Genomic DNA, 23,236 nt, shown 5'->3' with positions numbered 1-23,236 from the left:
AAAATGTATTGGTAGCTAGGCTTGTTCACATTATTCTTGATCACGCATCACTTCCTCACCCCTCTTCCTCCTCATTTCCCGTCATTTTTTGGCGAGACATTATTGAACGGAAAAGCACCCTCAGCCGTGATTTACCCCCACTGCCTACGGGGTCTGTGTGAGTGTGTGAGTGTGTGTGTGTGTCTGAGTGTGTGTGATCCTCTCAGAGTGCCAGGACGTGTGTCTGCTTGCCCAGCGAAGCCTAGGGACAGTTAGACACTCAGCTTTTCTGAACACACTCACACACACACTCACACACAATGCTGTTACTATGCAGCTATGAACCAGCTAACCGAGGCTGGGGTCCATCCCTGCCCCAGGGAAGCCCTCTCCTGCTGGGGCCTCAATCCCGCTGACACCCTGTGGTCTGGACTTTATCCACACCATCTGTGAGGTTGTTTTCTAAACGTACCTGTCTGGGGACACGGCTAAGCAGAGAGCAGAAGATTAGATTGGCTGATAAGAGGGTAATCATTATTTATTATCTTGCAAAATGTAATTAGCACTCCAGCGGGCCTACACAACAACAGCCTGCAAGAACGCACGTCTCTTTGCAGAAGATTCTCAAATGAACACTGGGACACATTTCTTGTTAGTATATCATATGTTCAAGTTATGTCATACAGAAGAAAGTGCAGCCACATATTTACAGCTCGGTTCCAAAGTCCATGTCAACAAACAGTTTTTAACAATGCATTTTATTGCAATGAAAAAAGTAGTTGACAAACTTGTATTACAACCATAGATTACAACACACAATAACAAGTTAACAACTCAATACAAAACATTTGCAACATACAGTGGGTCACAACATAATGCAACACAGCTAATTAGCAAAGTGTTGCATTGTTACAACATGAACAAAACAATAACAACAAGAAAATACACCACCATAACACAGTGGCTGTCGAAAATCACTTTAATCAATTTTTAAGTAATTCTTTTTAAATGTAAAACGTATTTCCATGTTTTTAAATGAATCCTTCTACCTCACTACATTTCAGAGGTGAATACTGTACTTTGTACTCCACTACACAAAAGCAAGTTACTACTAAGTTACATTTCAAATGTTAGTTTGAACACTGTATGTTTTTGATTGCTGGACATTGACTAGTAAAAGACTATATTTATAATGAAGAAAATGTGTTTTACTTGATCTAAATAATGCATTTGAAATATATTCTGTGATCACTCACCTCTGCAAATTGTATTTTTTTTAAATGTCCTTATTGTATGGTAGCCTTTAATAAATCAAATGTGTTCATCACTCGGTGCTTATTAAGTCTCTCAAAAATCTATTCCATATACTGTAGAGATAAGCCTATTGTTTTTTAATCTATTAACATTTTCACTTGTTTTGTTCATAATGTCTTATCCTATCAGCCCAATATGACACAGTGGCTTACATTTATTTGTTATTCTTCTAAGATGTTAATATTATAATCCTAGTGGAGTTGTTTTTGTGTTTTTTATGTTCCTGCTGTAGAGTAGGAGCAGCTGGAGGAGCGTCTCCAGTGGCTGCTGTAGGCTGGGCATTCAGATTTTGTCTTAATGCTATTGGCTGGCACTATATCGGGGGGTGGAGTGTATGCTCCACAAAACAGACAAGTTGCGCTTATGTGAACCACTGAAGAGTTCCGACAGTATTTGGTGAACTGCATCACTTGATCTGCCTTCATTGCTACTAGAGGACTTTCAATCCGTTGTTGTTGTTGTTTTTCGGTGCGCGTATTTACGCATTCAAAACTTCAATAACAGAAGCGTTTTTTTCAATTATCGCTTATTTAGTTTCACTCAAGCGTCCTTTGGACAGGAGATATGGAGTTGGTGTATCTGATGTGTTTGGCGCTGAGCATCGGTGCTTGGTTCGCTTGTGCAGAGAGGCACAGCGTCTACTGGAACGGCTCGAACCCAAAGTAAGTGCTGATCTGTGATTGTGTGCGCTATATGGCTATATGTCGTGTGCGAGTGATATGTATGTGGCTCAAGTTGTATGTAGTTCAGTCTCAGTCTCACTGCTCTGTCTGTGTGAGTGTGTGTATTTCCCGATGTTTCAAGTGATCTAATTTATCTTATTTGACATGTCATGTGAAGCTTCTATATTGTAGACATTGTGTCATTAAGGCCCGGAGGCTGTTTACATTCTCTAAAGGCTACAACTGGCAACGCTTGTTGTTGTTTTCATTCAGGTGACAATTAAAGGTGCGTGAGACGGTTAAGGTGTGAGGTCTACCTTTTTAACTCGCCTAACAGGATTATGCTCAGACTGTAGCAGCGGGGTTTAAAAGCAGAAGACTGTGAGCAGGATGCCAAGACAGATGGACAGATTCTCCACTATATTTAACCGCAACACATACACAGACATGTACTCCAATAGTAGAAAATAGCCTGACGAGTATGAACTTGGCCACTGAGGCTGTCTGTAGGGTCTGCAGCTGTGTGTGTGTGTGTGTGTGTGTGTGTGTGTGTGTGTGTGTGTGTGTGTGTGTGTGTGTGTGTGTGTGTGTGTGTGTGTGTGTGTGTGTGTGTGTGTGTGTGTGTGTGTGTGTGTGTGTGTGTGTGTGTGTGTGTGTGTGTGTGTGTGTGTGTGTGTGTGTGTGTGTGTGTGTGTGTGTGTGGTGTGTGTGTGTGTGTGTGTGTGTGTGTGTGTGTGTGTGTGTGTGTGTGTGTGAGAGTGTGTGTGTGTGTCATGGAACGTTTATAATTGAAAAGTAATCAGTAGGTTAATATCATCAGTTTTATAAATATACCACATCAAGACTCTGCCGTATGATAGTGATATGGGAAGGTAGTGAATATGTTTAGTGTGTGTGTGTGTCAGAGTGAGAGGCAGATATTGCTGATTACTTTGTTTTGAGGTCAGAAATGTAATGCTATCCTACCACTCAGTGGGATCGATGGAGCTTGACAGACGCGCAATATCGCAGTGCGATTTATTGAGCTTTTAGCGTGGAGCGAGTGATCCCCCCCACGCTTGAAATACAGTATTATTTTATAACTGAGCTGAAACAGAAGGACGGTCCCCGGCCGATCCTCTGCTCCCGAGATAGGTCGATTAAAACCCGCCACCGAGACTAAACAAGGGCAAAAGCCATTATGGCCTTTTAGCCTTTGTCTTGATTACATTACTGGCTCAGGCTCTCTAATTGCCCTTTAAGAATGACAATAGACGCGGGGCTAAAAAAAAATAGCCCCTGCTGCAACAAGGAAAACAATTGTCCTGATAATTGGATAAGAGGAGTCTAATGGAAAGTCCTGTCGTCAGAGCAGTGCTTGTGTCATGGGTTAGTCCATGTGTGACTCACAGGCTGGGTTTGGACCCACCTGAGTTTTACACCTGAGTCACCACACACAGAAGCAAAGAACTCTGGTTCAGGTGAGACAGAAAGAAAAGGTAGAAAAGAAATGTGAAACCAGAGGCTCTTTGGTCTGGAGAGAGAGGAAACTGGAGCTTCAAGTTTTAGTTCAAATAAGAAAGGATAATGAAGACAAAAAGAGGGCAGATATGGAGACCCGGGTGGTCCGCCATCTCTAATCCATCCCTGAACTATTTATGAGAGTTGTATAACGAAAAATCATAAGTCTAATCTCTTTTGTCTAAACATAGACCCTGACACAGACAGATATAAACTTCACATTCAACAATTGAGACTCATCACAAATGTCTGCTTGTACAGTTGAACTAAGACCTTTCACTTTCCCCAATGCTCACTCAAGAGGATAATGACATATAAGCCTAAATGAAACTATAATCGGCTGACCCCTACATGCCACTTGTATTATATGTTATGACATAGTACAGTCTAATCTCCACAACTCTAATCCCTCATTCCCCTCATTAACCTCCCCCTTAACATTACCTCTCACTTCTGTCTCTTGTCCCCTCTTTTTCCATCATCTCCCTTTATCTTCTGGACTCCTGCTTTCTAGCTAAAAGCCCACCTGCCCCAAATCGTTCCCCAGTGATCAATCAGTCACCTGTTCGAAAGGATCATGTTGATCCATCAGCAGGGCTTAGACGGCACCGGGCCGTGGATAATTGATGCTACTTGATTCTAGTGATTGAGAAGCTGTGATTTGTCTTAGTAGGAGGACAGTGACCAGATGGCTGCATTCTGCCCATTCATGTAGTTGAATATAGAGACGTGAAGTACACTGACAGCAGCTGAGGAGTGTGTTTGTGTGTGTAGGGGTGTGTTTGATTTTCACTAACTTGTCAGTACAGTTTAATGTAATCCTATACTTCAAGTCTTATAGGGATTTCATACGAGTGCGTGTGCAGATTTCCTATAGCTGACAGGTGGAAAGCATGTTTTTCTCAGTCTGGTCCAATCTTGTTTTTAGACTACATGTCTCTTCCTGTGTGTGTGTGTGTGTGTGTGTGTGTGTCAGTGTGTGTGTGTGTCAGTGTGACTTGTTGAACTTGTGCTGCCCTTTGCCAGCCTTTAGCGGGAAGTGATTTTGTTTTTGTTTTGGAGAGTACGTGATTATTAGTGTGTCTCCTAGTGAGTGTGTGCTTGCTCCAACGTCAGAGTAAAATAAGGAGTGGCCGTACCCGTAAGCAGCCTAACCGAGACACGATAAAGGTGTGACTCACACTTACACACTCTGGGGGGCAAGAGAGGGAGAACTTGTGTGTTAATATTAGCTACAGCCAGCATTCCTCCCTGCTGTTACTATACTAATCTCAGCTGTGTGTGTGTGTGTGTGTGTGTGTGTGTGTGTGTGTGTGTGTGTGTGTGTGTGTGTGTGTGTGTGTGTGTGTGTGTGTGTGTGTGTGTGTGTGTGTGTGTGTGTGTGTGTGTGTGTGTGTGTGTGTGGTGTGTGTGTGTGTGTGTGTGTGTGTGTGTGTGTGTGTGTGTGTGTGTGTGTGTGTGTGTGTGTGTGTGTGTGTGTGTGTGTGTGTGTGTGTGTGTGTGTGTGTGTGTGTGTGTGTGTGTGTGTGTGTGTGTGTGTGTGTGTGTGCTCGCTGTACGTGTCTCTTCCTCTCCCCATCTTCACTCCTTTTACTCACTTAGCTGGGACTCCTCCCAGAGTGGCCGCTGGCCCGGAGCCCTCCATCTCTTTTTTTCTACTTACTGATTCAAGTGCATTTAATATCTCCAGTTTTCAGCACAGATGTGAAAGCACAGCCTCCTTTATTACCGTTATCTCCGTGTTATTTGGCGTCTTTCATCCATCTAGAGTGGCCCGGGTTTATTTCCCATGCTCCCTGGTATCCGTGCAAATATCTTTATCAGGAGTTTGGTGTAATGTAATATTCTGTTTATCTCCCTCTATGTCTGGCTCTGTCTGCTTCACTGTTATTGAAGCAGCCGGGCCTGCCTCGACACGTAGATTTGGCCTGGAGGATGACTCCAGCCCCCCCCCCCCCCTTTAACTCCCTTTAACTTGTACATTTTATACATTTTGTTCCCTCTATCTGTCTCCCGTTTCAATCATTATTTACCCCTCCCCACCCCACGTCCCGTCTGGTTCTTGGCCTCTAATCTCACCAGACTGAGAGCATATACACACACACACACACACACACACACACACACACACACACACACACACACACACACACACACACACACACACACACACACACACACACACTCCCATACACATAGACACACTTACATAGAGTACAGATGACTTGTAATCTGACCATCTGACCCATAGACACAAAACCATCATCCTGCTGGCTATATTCTATACATATATATATGCCCATGTGATCCTGGGATGTAACTTTTGTCATTTTCGTTAAGCTTTATCCACTATAGTCTGTGTATGTGGGTCAGTGGTTTATTGTGTAATCATTACAATATATATATACATTCCTTAATAAACCTGGAGATGTCATAATGAATAATTCACTCCATAATCTCCCTGATGGGATGCGTCCTTCATCAGAACAATCAATTACAAGCACTATTGGACATTTCATTTAGCCTGCTGTGCATACTTTACATTTAATATCAGAAGGATTTGTGTGATTTCCCTACTGACATAACTGTCCTCTTTCCATACATGCTTATAGAACATACATACTTTCATGCATCATCACACCCAGCACCAGCTGGCTAAATAAAGCAAACTACATTATATATTTCATATATGTGTCCCAGGTCTTTGGGCATTCTCATTCCCGGTCACAGTATCCTTGCACCTCTGTTTTTCTCTCTGCTCTTCCTCTCGCTTCCTTATCTGTGGTCCAGACTTCCTCCCAGTCCCCCCCATTCTCACAGGCCTTCCTCTGTTTTGGCCCCAGTAGTTTTCCACCAGAGGAAGACAGAGCACCTCTGAGCTTTGGCTCTGCTAACATTAGAGAGGCCTACTCCTGCCTAGCACTATCATAGTATGTGTGGGCAAGCATGCGTGTGCGTGCTATGTGTACACTGCTCATTCATAGCATTTCAGGCATACCGGGGCACTGTTGTCCACTCGTAACCCACGGTCGCCCTCTAAGGGCAGAATTGGCTAAATATTTCTCACAGATGGACTCCTGCTCAAGTATTTCGAGGACGTTCTGCCTCAGTTAATTAACACTTTTTTTCAAATATGACAAGTTAAATATTTCATTTTAGAAGAAGTTACTGAACTTTTTCCCTCTCTCTCAGCTAATCAAGACAGACAGAGGAACACAGATTAACTCTCAATGACCCCAAAACATATGAAACCAAGCATGATAGCATTTGGCCTTCCTCTATTCATCGCAGACAGAATAGGAGGCTACAATAACGGAGACAGGGTGAAAGGATTTTGCGGGCAGAGAGGAGGAGGAGTTGAGGCCGGGGTGCAGGGTGAAAGAAGGGTGAACTAGAGAAAGGGATTTGTGTTGAGAAATTAGCCTGGATGAAGAGCGTTGGTATATTATGTCAGCATTAACAGACAAGAGAAAAATAGAGGATAGGCAGAGGGGGGATGGGCTGATTTTAGAAGAATAAAGGAGAGGCAGACGGAGGGAGGAGAGAGGGGACAGTGATGGATGAAGGGAGGGGAGACGTTTTGAATTGAATAATGGAGAAACGGCTGGACTGACCATTTTAAATGCTCATCTCAAGGGCCAAAAGGACTCTCAGTATTTTAACTATAGTGCATAATAACAACACACAGATTAGCATGTAGTTACTACAGTGAAGCTGAGTAGGGACAGCCAATGGTATTGGTGCCTAGTAGAGGAAGAGTTGTCTTCTTATTGCAAGACAATGAGACAGAGGAAGAATGAGGCTCTATTACATTGGAAGCTAATCTAGAAAGATTTAACAGTGTATATTAGATTGGCTCAGTAATGGAGTATCCCACTAGTGAGCAGCTAAACCCATTAGAACCACTGACAGCTCCTCTGCCTGTGTGGAAGGAGGTGTGAAGCTGCTATACCACAGCAAATTAATAGGGTATTAAGTGTACACGTCAAAGTAAAAGTGTGTGAGAGTGTGACTGGAAATTTGATGAGCGCGCCTTGTGAGAACATAGTAAACCTTCCAAACCGCAGCCCTCCCCCCCACAGATCTAACATTCCAGTGTGTGCACACTTACTACTTGATTACCTGCAAAGCAAATGGAGGGGGATGCATCTGTTTAGTGTTTGACGGTGCTGACTTGCTCAGTGTGTGAAACGAATATCTTCAGCGCTGACTCAGATGTTAGCGTGTGTGAGAAGTTGCGACCCTGAACTCTAACCCCTCGACCCAGCTGACAGTTTGAAATGCTCCCTAGAGAGAACGTTGAAAGACAGAGTTACTGTGTCAGTTGTTTGACCGCAACCAGTGAGAGTCAGGCGACAAACAGCGGGACAACAGGGAAAGAGGAATGGCAGAAAGAAAATGAAAGAGGTGGTAGAGCTGTGCAAGGACAATAGCAGGACTTCAAAGCCTAAGTGAGAAGGCCGAGTGTTGAAGAGCTCACCTACTGTCATAACCCATTTTATAACCTTAAACTCACACACACACACATACACACAACTTGCCCGCTGACGTAAAAGCAAGAGTAGCTCCGTAGTGAGAAATGACCTCTTTGCCGCAGAGAGGAAGAACGGCTACAGCCACCTTCAACCCTTGCTGTGTACCCACACCTCAGTCACATGCAAGAAAACTCACACACACACTTCAACACACAAGAGGCTTCAGTAGGCCTTGATAAACAGATGTGCTCATGAGCCCGGAGCATGAGACGCCCTGAATAAGGGTCTTCAGAGAATCCCTCTCCCATGAAAACACTCACATACACACAAACAAACTAACACACGGGAAGTAGACCCTGTGTGGAAAGGAGGTTTGCAACATCTCACACACCTGGCTCTCACTCTCACACACGACATAGCTATCACGTTAACGCGACTCTCACTCTCCCGAGAACTGTCAGTCAGAGGCGAGAGAAAACGCAGAGGGATACGAGAGTCTCCGAGAGTGGAGAGCTTTGATGAGTGAAACGTAAAGTAGAGAGAGCGAGGCGGATGGAGTGAGACAAAGGTTTACTTTGCAATTCTGGCCCTGAGCTTTTTCCAGTTACTTGATTTGTTGCGAGATAAAGATAACAGAATCCCAGGGGGGAAAAGGATTGTTCAAGCATTAACAAAACTGGACATCACAAACATTAAAACAACTGCAATACACTGGTAGTCATATGAGCACACATATAACACATCCACAGCAGTCAGGGTAGTGAAAGCTCCACATGGGGTAAGGTAGGGGTTGAAAGGGCCCTGCAGCCTTCAGGCAATCTGTCTTTGGGGAGGGAAAGGGTATAATTACACCCCATTCATTCCCCCTCCCCTCCTTTTCAAGAGAACACGTTGGCCCCAGACCCCTAACAGCTTTTAATTAGCCAGACCAATGGTGGAGTGCAGGAGGAGGGGGGCAAATGAGGAGGTGAAGAGAAGGATAAAAGGAGAGTTTTCCTAAAAGCATGAGTTGTGAATGAAATTAGCAACAGAGACTGTTTTTGTTGGCTTTTGACAAGCCTGTGTTTCCAAGCGGAGGTAGGCCAGGACGCAGTGTGGGAAAAAAGGTGTATCCTATACAATTTGAAACTACTCTTTACTTCAGAGGAAACAACTAGAGATCTCCAAGTACCTTGTTTTCTTTTACTCTGTTATTACTGCTCCTTCTCAAAAGAAAACAGAGCAGAGAGGAACAAGACGAGAGATCTTTTTTGCCAATTAGGCTGCTACAGACTATGTCTGTTTTTTTCTTTCACTAAAACATGTGCACTTGCAAATACACACAAACAAAGGCGTGCACACCTACACAGGAGTGTACACGCATACAAAGAACCTTTTCTATGCGAGAGCAGTGATTGCAAGTGGAGGCTGATCAGCCTGTTAGCCCTGGATAACAAGTGTAGAGCTGTGCTCAGGGAACAAAGCATGTTTTGACAGGTATAGGTTAGCTCTAACGACACACACAGCGGCAGGAAGGAGGGGTTAGAGGCCCACGATTGGAGCCAGTTTGTCTGTGACTTGACCAGGGGGTCCTAACAAGAGCCACAACAACAGGACAAGGGGGGCTGGGGACACCGTGTCCCTGGCTTTGATGCCGGGGCACACACACTTACAGCACACATAAACAATTGCAGACATACAGGAGCTGTTTTCATGTCACTTTCAATCTCCACAACGCGCTAAACACAAGCATCTACAAGCAGTCATTCAACATACAGGTTCATATGTGGCCCCAAAAAATCAGTTCATCACTGATTCATAGCTAATTAATATCAAAGAGTTCCATTTTAGTGAGGGGGAAAATGTAACAACTCGTGTTTTGTATGAACATTGTCACTGCAAATATGCAGTGCTGCATTTCTAGTAATTGCTCATCTTTCCTCTAAACTTCATTAGGACCGCAAACAAGCATAGGAAGTGAGCAAAGAGGAGCCGGGGAGTCTTGAAAAGAGCCATAAAACTAAATGAAGGGTGAAGATGAAAAGGGAGAAAGAAAGCGACAGTCTGACGGTCTCCACCCACTCTGTCTCTGTCTTTAATGAAATCCCAGAGAAATAAGAGACAGATCTTCAGATGGAGACAGCTAATTAGTGTCAGGCTTCACAACAGGAGCTTTGACACGTTAATGGACAGACACCCAGGTGGACAATTTAGTGAGACAGACACCCAGGTGGACAATTTAGTGAGACAGACACCCAGGTGGACAACTTAGTGAGACAGAAGCAGTTGAAAAAGACTTGATGGAAAAATACACTGGGTTGTATAAGATAGAAAAGTGGAAATGCAAGAGAATGGGAGAATCTTGTCCTTACAAGTGAGAAGTGAATATCTGCTGAAGGCAAAACAGGGGGAAGAGAGCATGAAGGTGTGTGAGATTCTAGCATTTTTTCTCGTTCGTAAAAAGTGAACAAGTCCGACCTGATCCGCCTTTGCACAAGTACAGCACAAACACCCTCACATGGTACCTGACCTACACCCTAGTAGCTGTGACTGTGTGTGAAAGTGTGTTATCGCGTGAGTAAGCCTGTTTGCTGTTGCTGCGCGTGCAAATGTGTGATTAGCCCTCATTGTTACTCTTAAAGTGGTGTTGTATGAGCCATGCTGTAAGGGTGTGTTTAGAAAATTAACAAAATCCCAACAGATAATATTTGTCTCTGTTTTTTTGGTAACTGAAAACATTCCCTGCTCGATTAATACATTTGTGAGTAACCTCCTCCTTTCTTTTTGTCTCCCTTCAGCTTCCTGTGGGATGAGTACACAGTGGAAGTGCGTATTAACGACTATCTGGACATCATCTGCCCCCACTACACCCACGGTGAGGTGTCATCGCATGCAGCTGAGCGCTACGTTCTGTACATGGTGGAGAAGGAAGACTACGAGGTGTGCAAGCCTCACTCCTTTGACCAGCTGCGTTGGGAGTGCTCACGGCCGTTCGCTCCCCATGCCCCCGAGAAATTCTCAGAGAAATTCCAGCGTTTTACCCCCTTTACCCTGGGCAAGGAATTCAGACAGGGAGAAAGCTATTATTATATCTGTAAGTATAATTAATAAAACATTTTCATCAACTTATTGTGATCCTCAGAAGGTATCTTGTACTAAAACTGTCCCCTCTTCCTTATTTTCCACAGCCAAGCCAATGCATCACCATGGCCAGGATTGTCTAAGGCTGAAAGTGGATGTTGCCGGGAATAGCGGCTCTGCAAAGACCAATGTAGAAAAATCCAAGGCAGAAAATACAGGAAAGAGCTCAGATGGAGGCAAAGGGAAGTTACCCTCTGGAGGAGTTCACAACCCTTCTAACCGGCTCCCAGCAGGTGAGGATCGTTCAAACAAAAAATACCAGACAGATGCAACATAGTCACAGCAGTCCCATGTCTGAGCAGCTCAGCTGGGGGTGTTTTACATGCCTGATTGATGAAATCCAATACTGACTCTGCCTCCCTTTTCTTTTCTCAGATGACCCTGCTGCGATGGAGCCAAAAGTACAGAGGAGCGTCGGCAGTTCACAAGCAAAGCTGGTCTCCTTTTCCCTCGTCTTTACCCTGCTCCCAGCCCTGTTAGCCCTGATGCTACACTAAGACTGAGCAGGATGCTGAAACAGAGACAATGTCAACTCAATGCCGGTCATTGGGACCATGAATGAACACAGATTTTTTTATACAGATTTTTTATACGAGCATGGACAGTGCTGTGAGTGTGCGTTTGCGTGTTTATTTGTGTGAATGTGGAACGTGGATCGTTCCAAAGAAGAGGACCTTTTTTATTAGCTTATAACGAGGATGGAAATTCTCCTTTATGATCGTTTAAGATGCACTCTTTTTTTAAAGTCATTACGAACAAAACTTCAAGCAAACCGATAAAATACTTTGTGGATGATTATCAATGTGAAAAGGACAAGAGGAATACATTGTATTCATTATCCCGTGTTTTCAACTTTGGTACAAATTTGTATTGTGCTCCCCATCTCCAAATGTTAGTCATTTTTATTCCTCTACATGTAGAGAAGTTATTAAGTCTGTGTATTGCAAATGTTGTCCTCAACTTCCAGGACTGTAGGATTTTTGTCATGTTGTTGTGTAGCACTCAGCTCCCTATTGTTCCATCTGAAGTCTGTTTTCTCTTTCAAGTCTGTCAAAACACCACTGTGAGATCCACACGGATACAAAAGCAGTCAATCTGGTTTAGCTGAACTCCACTGAAAGGATCTGATTTCACACAATCTTTCAGTTCAGCTATAAGACAACACGGGCTCATGGGTCATTAAACACTAAAGTAACATAATACATTTAATGAAGTGTTTGATTTGATTAGAAGAAATGCACCAGAATCAATTAGGATCCTAAAAATATGTATTATTTTTTGTGTCCCAAGTCTTTACTAGTCGATTACATGTTCTCATTAGGTAGAGAGCCACTGATCAGCAGACAAATATATGAAGATACATTTGAAAACAAACATGGGATTCAGGGAGCTGAGCATCTTCAGTATAGGTTATTCACTCATTTCTACATGGTACACTGGCTGATGTGCAGATGTGTTTCCATTTGCACATAGTCAAACCTCAAACTGAAGGGACTTCCCAGATTACATTTACAGTTGTTTGTTTTCTTGTTAATCATGCTTCATTTTGTAACGGTATATATGTGAATATGTACATAGAGAAAACTATAAGAAACTGTTTTAACATGTGAAAATATCTTAAGTGAAATAAAAAAACGTGACGTAATTATAGTTTCTTTGTTTTTCATTAGCACCAGTGGTATTTATGTTGGGTCTTAAAATCCCGCTGACATCATTGTTATGAATGACACAATATTTTGGTACCGATAAAATCTCTCCTCTACATTTCCAGGTCTTTCCCAACCTCAATTCTCATCCCCCCTTTTCTCTGCCCTCTCCCACCTTTCATCCCTGGGTACACAACTTGCCCTGGCTTAGATTTCACAGTCTGAAAACCAAACATGAGTGGGGTACGATGAAGGAGTGGGTATACAGGATAGTGCAGCCAGAGAGGCCCACGAGCAAACTGACAACAGGGTGTGAAGGTGTCACTCTTGCCTCCTTGTTTACACTATTTTTTTCCCTCCTTTTTTCCCCTTTCTTGTACTGCTCTCTACACACTCTTGGATCTACACAGCGGTATGTTGGAATGAAGAGGAGCACAGTGCACTGACCTTCATACCTGCAAACCTCAGAGCTGACTGAAAACTGCCAAAAGTCACTGTCCCCTGTAAAACCACGCAAAATACACATTCAAATCCAGGAGTTAAACTGAGTTGTTGATATTTCTATACTCACGTCATAGTTTAAATTCACCGCAGATGATCACACAGCCTCTGAAATCTAACATTGATGTAATTGTATAGTTCTGTGCAGGTTAAAGCAGGAATTTCACTGCCCGATGAAACACACCAAACATTTTGGTTTTCACAGTACTGTCTCAATAATGTTTCATGATGTCATACAGCAATGTGCAGAGATTATGAAATGCAAACAGACTGTAACCCTAAGATGAACAAAAGTAAACAGTACAAGCCTCACAAATAAAAAACACCATCAAACTGGAGACAAAGAAGTAGCAACAATCCCTCGAATCAGAAATGTGTATATTTTCATACTTTTACGTTAATGTTGTATGTCAAATCTTAATTGGCACAATGTCTAACCACAGCAATCAGATGTTGCAGAAAATAAGAAATAATTCAGTATTTCCCTCTGCATAGGCGGACCAAAAGTAAAATACAATGAAATGCACTTCAAGTTGTACTTAAGAAAGATATTGGCAAATATACAGTTAGTTCTTCTAGAAAGCAAGAAACCACGTGTACTTAGGAAACATATTGAGATATTTCTACACAAAGTATAGACAAGACAAAGGGTCCATTTAGGAAAGAGCTTTAGATATTGCAATTACAGTCTATATTTTATTTACAATTTAATAACAGGAACCAGAGACAATAGTGCATCAATGTAGAAATGACAATAATCATTATAGGATAAAGTGAAAAATAAAATGTCAGATGCAAACTCTTTCTGTTAAAGCTAAAATAAAAATAAAGTGAAGAAGGGAACATTATACATTAAAGGTCAAGTTTGAGAGATTGTTAAAAATTGTCCTTTTTTAAACTCACCCACTTCTGCAGCTATGATGCTCGGCCTGAGTCGTCTGATCGAAAGGCCAATGGTTGTGGGGGAACAGAGGTAATTCTGGTAGTCCTGCATTTACAACACGCTGAGGTCAAAATCCATCAGCAGGATCAGTGAACCTTCAAAATTCTAATATCTGTCAAGTAATGATTTATTGCTGATCATATACACATATTCCTTAAAATGGTTTGGATTCGGTGAATATTACATGATTAATCTCAGTGTAGTTATATTTTATTATTTTTGACCAATTTAATTTCCTAATCCAAAATCTGAAGTGAAAAGTGTTTTTGGTGAATTGCATCGCTAATAAAACCATTATCCACTACAGGAAATCACCAAAATCATGCAAAAGTATATTTCTTCAAAGTATAAATATAGGATACAATTATTGTGTAAAGCTATTTCACTTCACTGAATGAAGTTATTGAATATTTTTGCAGTATTTATTTTCGGTGTTGCACTTTGTAGACGGTCCCTGAGCACTCGTCCCCAGTCCTGCTTCAGTAGAGATCAATGCAAGTTGTACAGCTCGAAGGACAGCCCGTATTAGCTTAGCCTTATTACTGTTTTAAAGAGACGTGGTTTGTGTTTTAAGAAGGTTTTGTTCTTTGATCGGTAAAGTTTGAATCCGTCTTTCTAACTTACTTCTACCGACTACTTTTTTCAACGTCATGACGACGCGTGTGCAAATGACATCGTTTCAACATCCTATTGGAGCAACCCTTCCCACATGCTTCATCGCACAGCCAATCAGAGCGCAGAAACACTGAGCACACTGATTGCAAACACGGAAATACACAGTGAGATAAGCAGATCGTCCGCGTAGTTATATTCTATCTTTTATTGCAACCAATTTAAGCACTAGTTAATAAAAGCATACCTTGCTCGTAAAACACACAACCAGGTAGACTGTTAGAGTCTTTTTCTCTCCTTCTATGGATTTAATGCCGCTTCTGTCATGGGCCTGCATCGTGTTTACAGTCGGGATGTTCTCGACTGGACTGTAAGTTAAATTGCTGACTAATGTAATCTTGTATAGCACATTTTCCATTCTCGTGTTTATGCTACTTTATTGGTTTGAAGGACACATTAGTGCATTAAAAATAATTGTTTGAACCCATGTTATCCACAGTGGTGTTAACTTGTAAAATAAACGTTACTCTGTCTCTCTGTCTCTCTGTCTCTCTGTCTCTGCCTACGTCTGTGCGTGTATTTAGGACCGACCTGAAGAAGATGAGAGAAACCAAGAGTGCAGACAACATCCAGTTTCTACCTTTCCTTTTCACATGTCTTAAGTGAGTGTGTGTGTGCGTGTATGTGTATGTATATGTGAGTGTGTGTGTAGTATTGTTGTCCTGCTGTCCCGGTCATCACATCTGATGCCCATCATGTTTCCACAGTAACCTGGGCTGGTTGTATTATGGGCTTCTGAAGAAAGATCAGACGATTGTCTTCGTCAACGTTATCGGAGCTCTTCTCCAGATCCTCTACATTATCGTGTACCTCCACTACACAACACAAAAGGTGAGCCAATAAGGGTAGACGGATGCCACTCAGTGCGGTTCCAACTATTATTAAATTGGCACAATCCTGTCTCACATCAACTCTGTGTTTTTTGTGTGTTCATGTCAGAGGCTGGTGACGTCCCAGACTGTAGCAGCAGGGACGGTGCTGGCGTGCGGTTGGTTCTACTTCACCATGTTTCTTCCTGAAGGAGACTCTCAGCTCAGCCAGCTCGGCCTCACCTGCAGCGTGATCACTGTCAGCATGTACATGTCCCCACTCACTGACCTGGTACATGCTCACACGCATTACAAACAAACACAACACGCACAGTGAATGCTCACAGTCAAATGAAGATATGAGGAGATTAAAAAGTATCCTATTTTTAGAAATATGCAATACCCACTGGTGGTCATTTACAGAAATACTTTATTTAGGTAAAATGTTGAGGTAATTGTCCTTTACTTAAGTATTTCCATTTTCTGATTATGTATACGTCTCCTCTTCTACATTTCATAGGCACATATTTTACTTTTTACTCCATTAAGGGCATAAAAATAAGGGTAGACTTAAATGTTCACTGGAGGAAGGGTATATATATATGTATATATATATATATATATATATATATATATAAACTAATTAAAATTAGCTTCACCTTCGGCAGCTGCAACCTTAAAGTAGAGAACACTTTAATAGATCAATTATTGCATTCCAGTAAGATGATGTATCACTCTGAAATGGTCCATTCTGCATCATCAAGATTTGTACTTATGGTGCTTTAAGTATATTTTGGTGACAATACTTTTGTACTATTCGATGATAATGCTACTTTTAGTCAAATGTTTGAGTAGACCTACTTTCACCTCTGCTACCAATATGCAAAGTATCACAGGGACAGACAGTTGCCCGATAAATACACTTTCAAATCTTCCGTCTTTTGAACAAAATCTATAAAATGCCAAGATGAAAATGTAATGCTGCTAAGTTTTTTTTTATCACTCTTAATTGCTTGTTCTGTTGTGCAAATCTAGAAAGTATAAATAATCACTTAATACTTTATCAACAAACCAGTTATGATATACATACATAGGATTGCTCTTCATGTAGTGAAAAAGCAAACAAGATAGTCTTTTGATTTGATCATATGCGTTCCCTTATTAGTGTCATATCTTGTTTGGATGGCACTCTTTTTTTAATTATAATAACTCTATGAGTTATTTATCAAAATTATGTTGAAAGAGTTTAAGAAATGAGCTTAGTGAATTATTGCACAGCCCAAAGTGTAGGCAGTCATTCATGTTACTAGTAAATTCTGTGTTTCCGCCCCTTAAAACCTGTCAAATGACAGCTGGTTTCATGTCTAAGTGTAGCTTTAGGTGGATTTATGTTGTTCCTGTACAGGAGCGCTAATGATGAAATAGAGAAAAGTGGCGCCCAGGGCTTTATAATGATTCTACTGTACAAAGTTTACATATTTTACCTCCAAAGAGATGAAACCGTCACTGAAAAAGAATGCATCCTGTGAAACCTGCAAATTAAGTTTTTAGGCAGGATGTTATTCTTAACCACTTAGTGTGTTCTTAAAGTGTTTTTGTATGTGTCACAGTGCATACACAATTAACAATATTCACTTCAACAACACAACTGTAAAAAACACATGTAGTTTTATTTTTTTACCATGTACCTATACTGAACCTCTGCACAGACAACAGGCAGCATCTGTCCATATCAGTGTCTAAGTATCTGACCTCTTTCAGGTAAACTCTACTTATATATATATTATACTTAGATATTTACCAGTGAAGGGATAAGTCCCCTGAGGCCTGTACTACGAAGCCAGATTTTCCTAACCTGGATATGTTTGAGTTAGCCGGTTGGCCCAATCCAAAACATACGCGCTCTGGCTAAACTGTACTACGACGCTGGTTATCAAGTGGATCGCTCAAGCCAGCCGTGTCCTATCTAGTTAGGTGCGCGTTCACATGAAAGGGGTGGTATTTGGAGCATTCGACCAATCTCAAACATGGACAAGCGTACTGACAGCGCAGCGTCATACTTCCTGAATGAAAAGTGAACTTTAATATTAGTCAAATATGAAGAAGTTAAACTTTAAACATCCATGACTTAAACACTTTATCCAGGATAAAAGCCACATAGCTGCACCTGCAAGGTGAATACAGCTGGTAAAAGAAAAAGCGTTTGAATGCGTACATTAACAGGTTTATGAAATCACTGCCCCGTCCAAGACACGAGTGGATCTGACTTTAATTAGGAGAATTTGACTCGAGTGTTTCGTCAACTTAATGTGTTGCTTAAAATAATACTTCTGCATACAGTATGTGACACTGTGAGTGTTGCACGGCCAGATACGGCTCAAGAAGCTGACTCAAATATATGATACATTATGATGTGATATGATATGAATGATAATGGGACACATCGACGTCTGCACTCACAGTGCCGCGGACTGTACTTAATGTTACTCTGATCCGGTTACTTATGTTGTGGCAGATATTTAAGTAAGCTTTCTTAACGCTAATATTATAATAGTCAGATTGCTCTGAAGATGGGAGGGGATATTCTATTAATTTTCACGTTCACACAGTCAGTTGATTTTGGCCGGCCGTCTTTCCTGCAACGGCAGTTTTTCTGTATTTCCTCTATCCTGTAATATGAATTGATCGCTTTAAACTCCGCACACGGAGTTCTGATTGGTCAGCAGGCGGTGCTTTCACTGAGTTGATCTCTTAGCCTGCAACCTAACCTCCTCCCGAGGAGGTTAGCCGCTCAGCATAAGTTACCATGGAGATCTAGCCCGCTAAAAAGAGAACCAGCGTCGTAGGACCGGAAAGCCCGAGTTTTCCCTGAAGTCAGCCGGCTAAGCGAAAATCCAGCTTCGTAGTACAGGCCTCTGGTCTCTCTCTTTCCTTTGTCTCGTTGTGTCATCTTGTCGCTCCGTCCACTATCCTGTTTGTCTCCTTCCCTCCATCTGCTTCAGAGCACTGAATGACCCTCAGTCAGTTTCCTGCCTTTCTTTTTCTCATCTGCGTCTTCCTGTTATTCTCTGTCTCTATCTGTTTGGGCCTTATCCCCTCGGTTACATTATGGTGTCTCCTTACATCGTACATAATCTTTTTGTTTGCTCTTATTAGCCCCTGTTTGTCACTGCGAATCATATCTTTCACATTACAGAGTTATTTGATCAATATAAAACACTTTAATTACAGCAACTGTAACGTTTTTATTTGTTAAGTTATTGTTATCTCTTTCCCACCTCCCTTTCAGGTAGAGATAGTGCGTAGTCGTGATGTTCAGCGCTTGTCCTTCCCTCTGACTGTCGCCACCTTCTTCACTTCAACCTCCTGGGTCCTGTACGGCCTCCAGCTACACGACCAATATATTTGGGTATGACACAGTGAATATGCACACAAATCACACCTGGTAACACACCTTTTAAAACTGAAATTAAATGTAAGTCAAATGAAAGCTATGGTTTCCTAAATGTTCTTCCTGTTTGTGTTCATTGCAGGTTCCAAACACGCCTGGGATCTTCACCAGCCTCATCAGATTGTATCTATTTTGGAGATTTGCGGCTGTCAATCAAAGCTCACCTGCTTATAGGTCCATGTAGAGATGAGAAAATGAGGGGGGGAAGTAATAAAAACGAAAAATATCTGTTTACTCCATGAAGTGCTGCAGCGAAGACCCCTGCCCATCACCTGTCTTGTACTTTTAATCATACAGAGAGATATTAACTGTTAATGGGTGAGCACTGTTGAAGTGGAGACAGTTTTGTGTGTTCGTTACCTTTTTGGGGAGGTGTTCACAAATAATGATGTGATGGTCTGGTTCAACAGTTTTTTGTCTGCAACTATTTGTTAATCATGTCTCCTTCAAGTGCCTTATGTGAGATCCTGTTTGCCATTAAATATGAATGGCATTTACTGATCTCCCAACATGCCAGGAGACTTGCAATCTGTTCCCAATCCGGTGAATGTGACTCACCTCCTACTAGCCAAAGATGTGGAGTTGAAACTTGCTGGCTGCTATTTTAATATCATATTGTGCTCTGTTCCCTGGTACTCATGTATGGAATAATATAGTATATTAATATTATTCCCTGGTGATGCAATGAAGGTTTCATATCCTTTTAGATTCGGTACTCTCGCTTTTGTATCCTGGTGCAGACACATATATTGAGTTATCAGTAGCAGTAAGTTATATTTGTTATTTCTATTATATATTTCATGTCAGAGTCTTTCTGTTACATAATGTGTATGTTGGATTATGTCCACGACAAAATATTGTCTACTTTTATTGGTAATGCTATTTTTATAAGCTATTTGTATATGAGATTACAAATACAGTAAAAAAATAAATAACACCATAGTGTTTGTTTAAAAGAATGAATAATGTTTATTTCTCTCGTGGCTGACTGTCGTGGGTAATGGAGTCTTGCTTGTCTCCTCATTATAATCTGTAATATGGACATGTTATGCAAATGAAACAGCCGGTTGTCAGCGCTGATTCACACTTCTAAAGTTTGTAAGATCTTTAAATGGTGCCATGTTAATACATTTTTACCTAAACTATCAATGACTTTTGTTTCCTATTGCTTGTTTAGTTGTGAACATGAATGTTATTTTGGCCCAGCAAAGTGAGAAAGCTGCACTTGACCCTTTGAAGTAGGAAGATTTGTGCTGTTGGTTTTGTTTTGAACGCAGTAATGAGCTTATACATGCAGATGTGTGGAGATAAGCGTGTGTGTGTGTGTGTGTGAGAGAGAGAGAGAGAGAGAGAGAGAGAGAGAGAGAGATTGGTGGTTGTTGAACAAGAAGAGACAAAAGCCTGTTTGATGGTGCAGCAGTGTGAATGAGCTTGTTTGTGTGAGTATGTTGATACAGAGAGGGCAGTGGTGGGAAAGGCCATGCCAGAGGTTCTCATCGTGTGTGTGTGTGTGTGTGTGTGTGTGTGTGTGTGACATTGGCCTCTCTTCCTGAGCCCAAAGAGCCTGCCCCTGACAGAGAACACAGACACAACACTGTATTGTGCTGGAGTTGAGTGTTATGTAGAAGAACTAGGCTAAACGTCCTGGAAGTTGGAGATAAATGAGCTAGAGTTGAAAGAGAAAACAAGAAAAAAAGGGGGGAAACTTTTGAGCAGACGATGAGGAAGTAGAAGGGAAGAATGTGTAAATGAGACAGCGGTAGAAACGGTAAAACCTGGGACAAGAAGAAAATAATATCCAGGAGAAATATAGGTTTGGCTTTTTGTATTGTTCTGGTGTAACATGACAGAAGTTTATTTAAACAAAAGACTACAGTCATGCTAGTGGTTAGCTGGGCTAGGCTGTATTTAAGGTACAATTATGATGTGAGCTAAATACTAGCAACAACATAATTCTCAGCAGGTCAATGCTAACATGCTGTTGTGGTTAAATGTTTACAATGTTGACTGCTGGAATTGAGCATGTTAGCATGCTGACATACTAATTGGCACTTAGCAAAAGGTGAAGCTGATGGTAATGTCATGAGCTTATCAAGTGTTCGATCATAAACAACAATATTGAACACATTTCAATGTTGACTTGATAAAGGATCTGGATTAAATGTCAGAAATAAACAGGTGAACAGAATACAGGTCATCCTGAGACAGACCACATTTTTCTTTTAATTCATGAACATTTGTCAATACATTTCCCTTTTGGTGGAACTCGAGTAAAGTCAGAGGATCCCCAAAGTCAGTAGAATACGTCCTCTGTGTGTTTAACAATCCAACCAGTAAACTAGGTGTTCACTAGATGTAGATATGTCACTGGATAAGGGAATTTTATGGATTTGGCTTGTTCTCTTGTAAAAAATATGATCAAAGTTGTATTTATTTTTTGTTAAAGTAAAGAATGGGAATAGCACAGTGCACATGAGTGACTCATTAGGTCTGATAAAGTGGATGCCTTGTAAATAGACATTAGTCTTATATGAGGAAAGACTAAATTGGGGGAAGTTTAGCGGTAAGAAAATAAAAATTATTGAATCATGAGTCCAGGACAAGATAAGGGAGTATTGGGTGTTGTCCATTATTTTACTGAAAGAGACAGACATGAATAGGGTTGGAGGGACAATGCATGGAGTCAGATAGACTGGCCGGACACACCCATCATTCCCAACTATGGTTTGTAAAGAGACAACGTGTTAAATGCTAAGCAGGAAATCAAAGCACGGTCCTTACCCTGATGTGTACACATCTTTGTTCATCAGCCAAATAGTAACATCGGGCCAGTGTTTTGTACATGAGTCTGTGTGGAGGAGTAGGGGGTGAGGGGGGTGGTCAATCAGCCGAACAATGAGTTCAACTCACAAACAGGATCCCTCTGTTTCCTGAAGTAGAGACTGTCTCCTCAAACAGCACACACTGACTCTTGTACTTCTGCACACATCCCTAAAGGCTGTGTATGTACACTACGTTGTCTCTTACAGACACACCCACAATCTCTCCCCCACAAACACCATGTGTGCATTCAGATGTCTATTTGTGCTCATTATGGGCAAATTCTGATCTATGGGTTTTGTTTCCTCCGTAATTACAGACAACAAAGTCTCTGCTAACGTGCAGTCTGCAGACAGTGTGCATACTCAGCATATAAACACACAGGATACACACAGCACTCTTGGGGGCAGTCAGCAGCCTGTGCACTTTCTACCATCAGTAAAAACACACCTGTCCCAGCTGCTGTTTACGAAGAGAACAAGAGGGAAAGAAGGAATGTGCTTCCCTCAGTTTTCCTGTCAGACCCTCACCCTTCCCAGCCATTCCCATTGCTCCTCCTCTCTTCAATGTCTTATCTAATTATTCCCTTGGTCAGCTCCTGTTCTCGAACACTGTCATATCTTTTATTTATCTATATTTCCTAAATCATATCTCTTCTCATATCTTCTTTTACCCTCTCGTTCTCTCTATCAGATTCCCCTTTTAACTTTCATTCCTCTCAAATGACTCGGTGGCCCCTCCATTCTTCTCCTACACTTGTGAAATAGTCACACATCATGTTTGTACTCAGATCATCTGCAGTGATGATCAGGTCTGTCTTGTGAACCTGTCAGCCAGTCTGAGATGGATGTAGATTCAATAAGCAGAGCACAAGCTTTCTCAAGCAGGAACTATTTCAATTCAAGTCCCCAATAAACATTCACACTGAAGCTTTCTCTAAGGCCTTTTTACCGGTGTACATGTCTGTGCAGGCACCACCTTGTTTGTAAAAGCAGTTGCTGCTGTAGCTATATTTATGTGCAGTGTAGCAAGTTGTTTTCTATTCCCAGTTTTACCAGCTCTCCCATCTTAGTTTACAGCATGTTCCCCTTCAGAGCCTGGTGGTTGCACAGCTGACATGCACACTAACACACACCTTTTTTTTAATACACACAACAATTTCAAACATGTGACTTTTCAGCTCTTTTACTATTAACAGTTGTTGCTGTTAGACCTTTGCTCTGTACGGAAATAGATTTAAAGGCAGCCCTCCGGTGTGTCCTAAGTAGTATATTGTGTGGTTCAGTATGTCCTGTCTCTGTCTTCTATTCCTCCTCCTTCCTCTTCTTCCTCCTCCCTCTGCGT

The 23,236-nt window shown here is 41.7% G+C and overlaps 2 protein-coding genes across 3 annotated transcripts; both read left to right on the top strand.

Moving 5' to 3' along the window:
• Window positions 1-1,665: 1,665 nt before the first annotated feature.
• On the top strand, window positions 1,666-12,695 carry efna1b (ephrin-A1b). The gene is made up of 4 exons (XM_034127618.1): window positions 1,666-1,955; window positions 10,708-11,003; window positions 11,098-11,283; window positions 11,426-12,695. The coding sequence occupies exons 1-4, from the start codon at window positions 1,858-1,860 to the stop codon at window positions 11,545-11,547; spliced, it is 702 nt and encodes a 233-aa protein (XP_033983509.1). The 5' UTR covers window positions 1,666-1,857; the 3' UTR covers window positions 11,548-12,695.
• A 2,201-nt stretch (window positions 12,696-14,896) lies between these two features.
• Window positions 14,897-20,221, top strand: slc50a1 (solute carrier family 50 member 1). 2 transcript variants are annotated; one of them, XR_004555657.1, is made up of 7 exons: window positions 14,897-15,122; window positions 15,337-15,414; window positions 15,520-15,643; window positions 15,752-15,913; window positions 18,911-19,030; window positions 19,155-19,387; window positions 19,423-20,221. XR_004555657.1 is itself a non-coding variant. In XM_034127617.1 (6 exons), exons 1-6 carry the CDS (start codon window positions 15,055-15,057, stop codon window positions 19,254-19,256), a joined length of 654 nt encoding a protein of 217 aa, XP_033983508.1. In that variant the 5' UTR covers window positions 14,897-15,054; the 3' UTR covers window positions 19,257-20,221. The 2 variants fall into 2 exon arrangements, 1 of the variants encoding a protein (XP_033983508.1); XM_034127617.1 differs by having other exon boundaries at window positions 19,155-20,221.
• The last annotated feature ends 3,015 nt before the right edge of the window (window positions 20,222-23,236 follow it).

This window comes from Trematomus bernacchii, unplaced genomic scaffold (genome assembly GCF_902827165.1).
Source record: "Trematomus bernacchii unplaced genomic scaffold, fTreBer1.1, whole genome shotgun sequence".
Lineage (NCBI taxonomy): Eukaryota > Metazoa > Chordata > Actinopteri > Perciformes > Nototheniidae > Trematomus > Trematomus bernacchii.
This window is presented reverse-complemented; position numbering and strand designations above follow the sequence as displayed.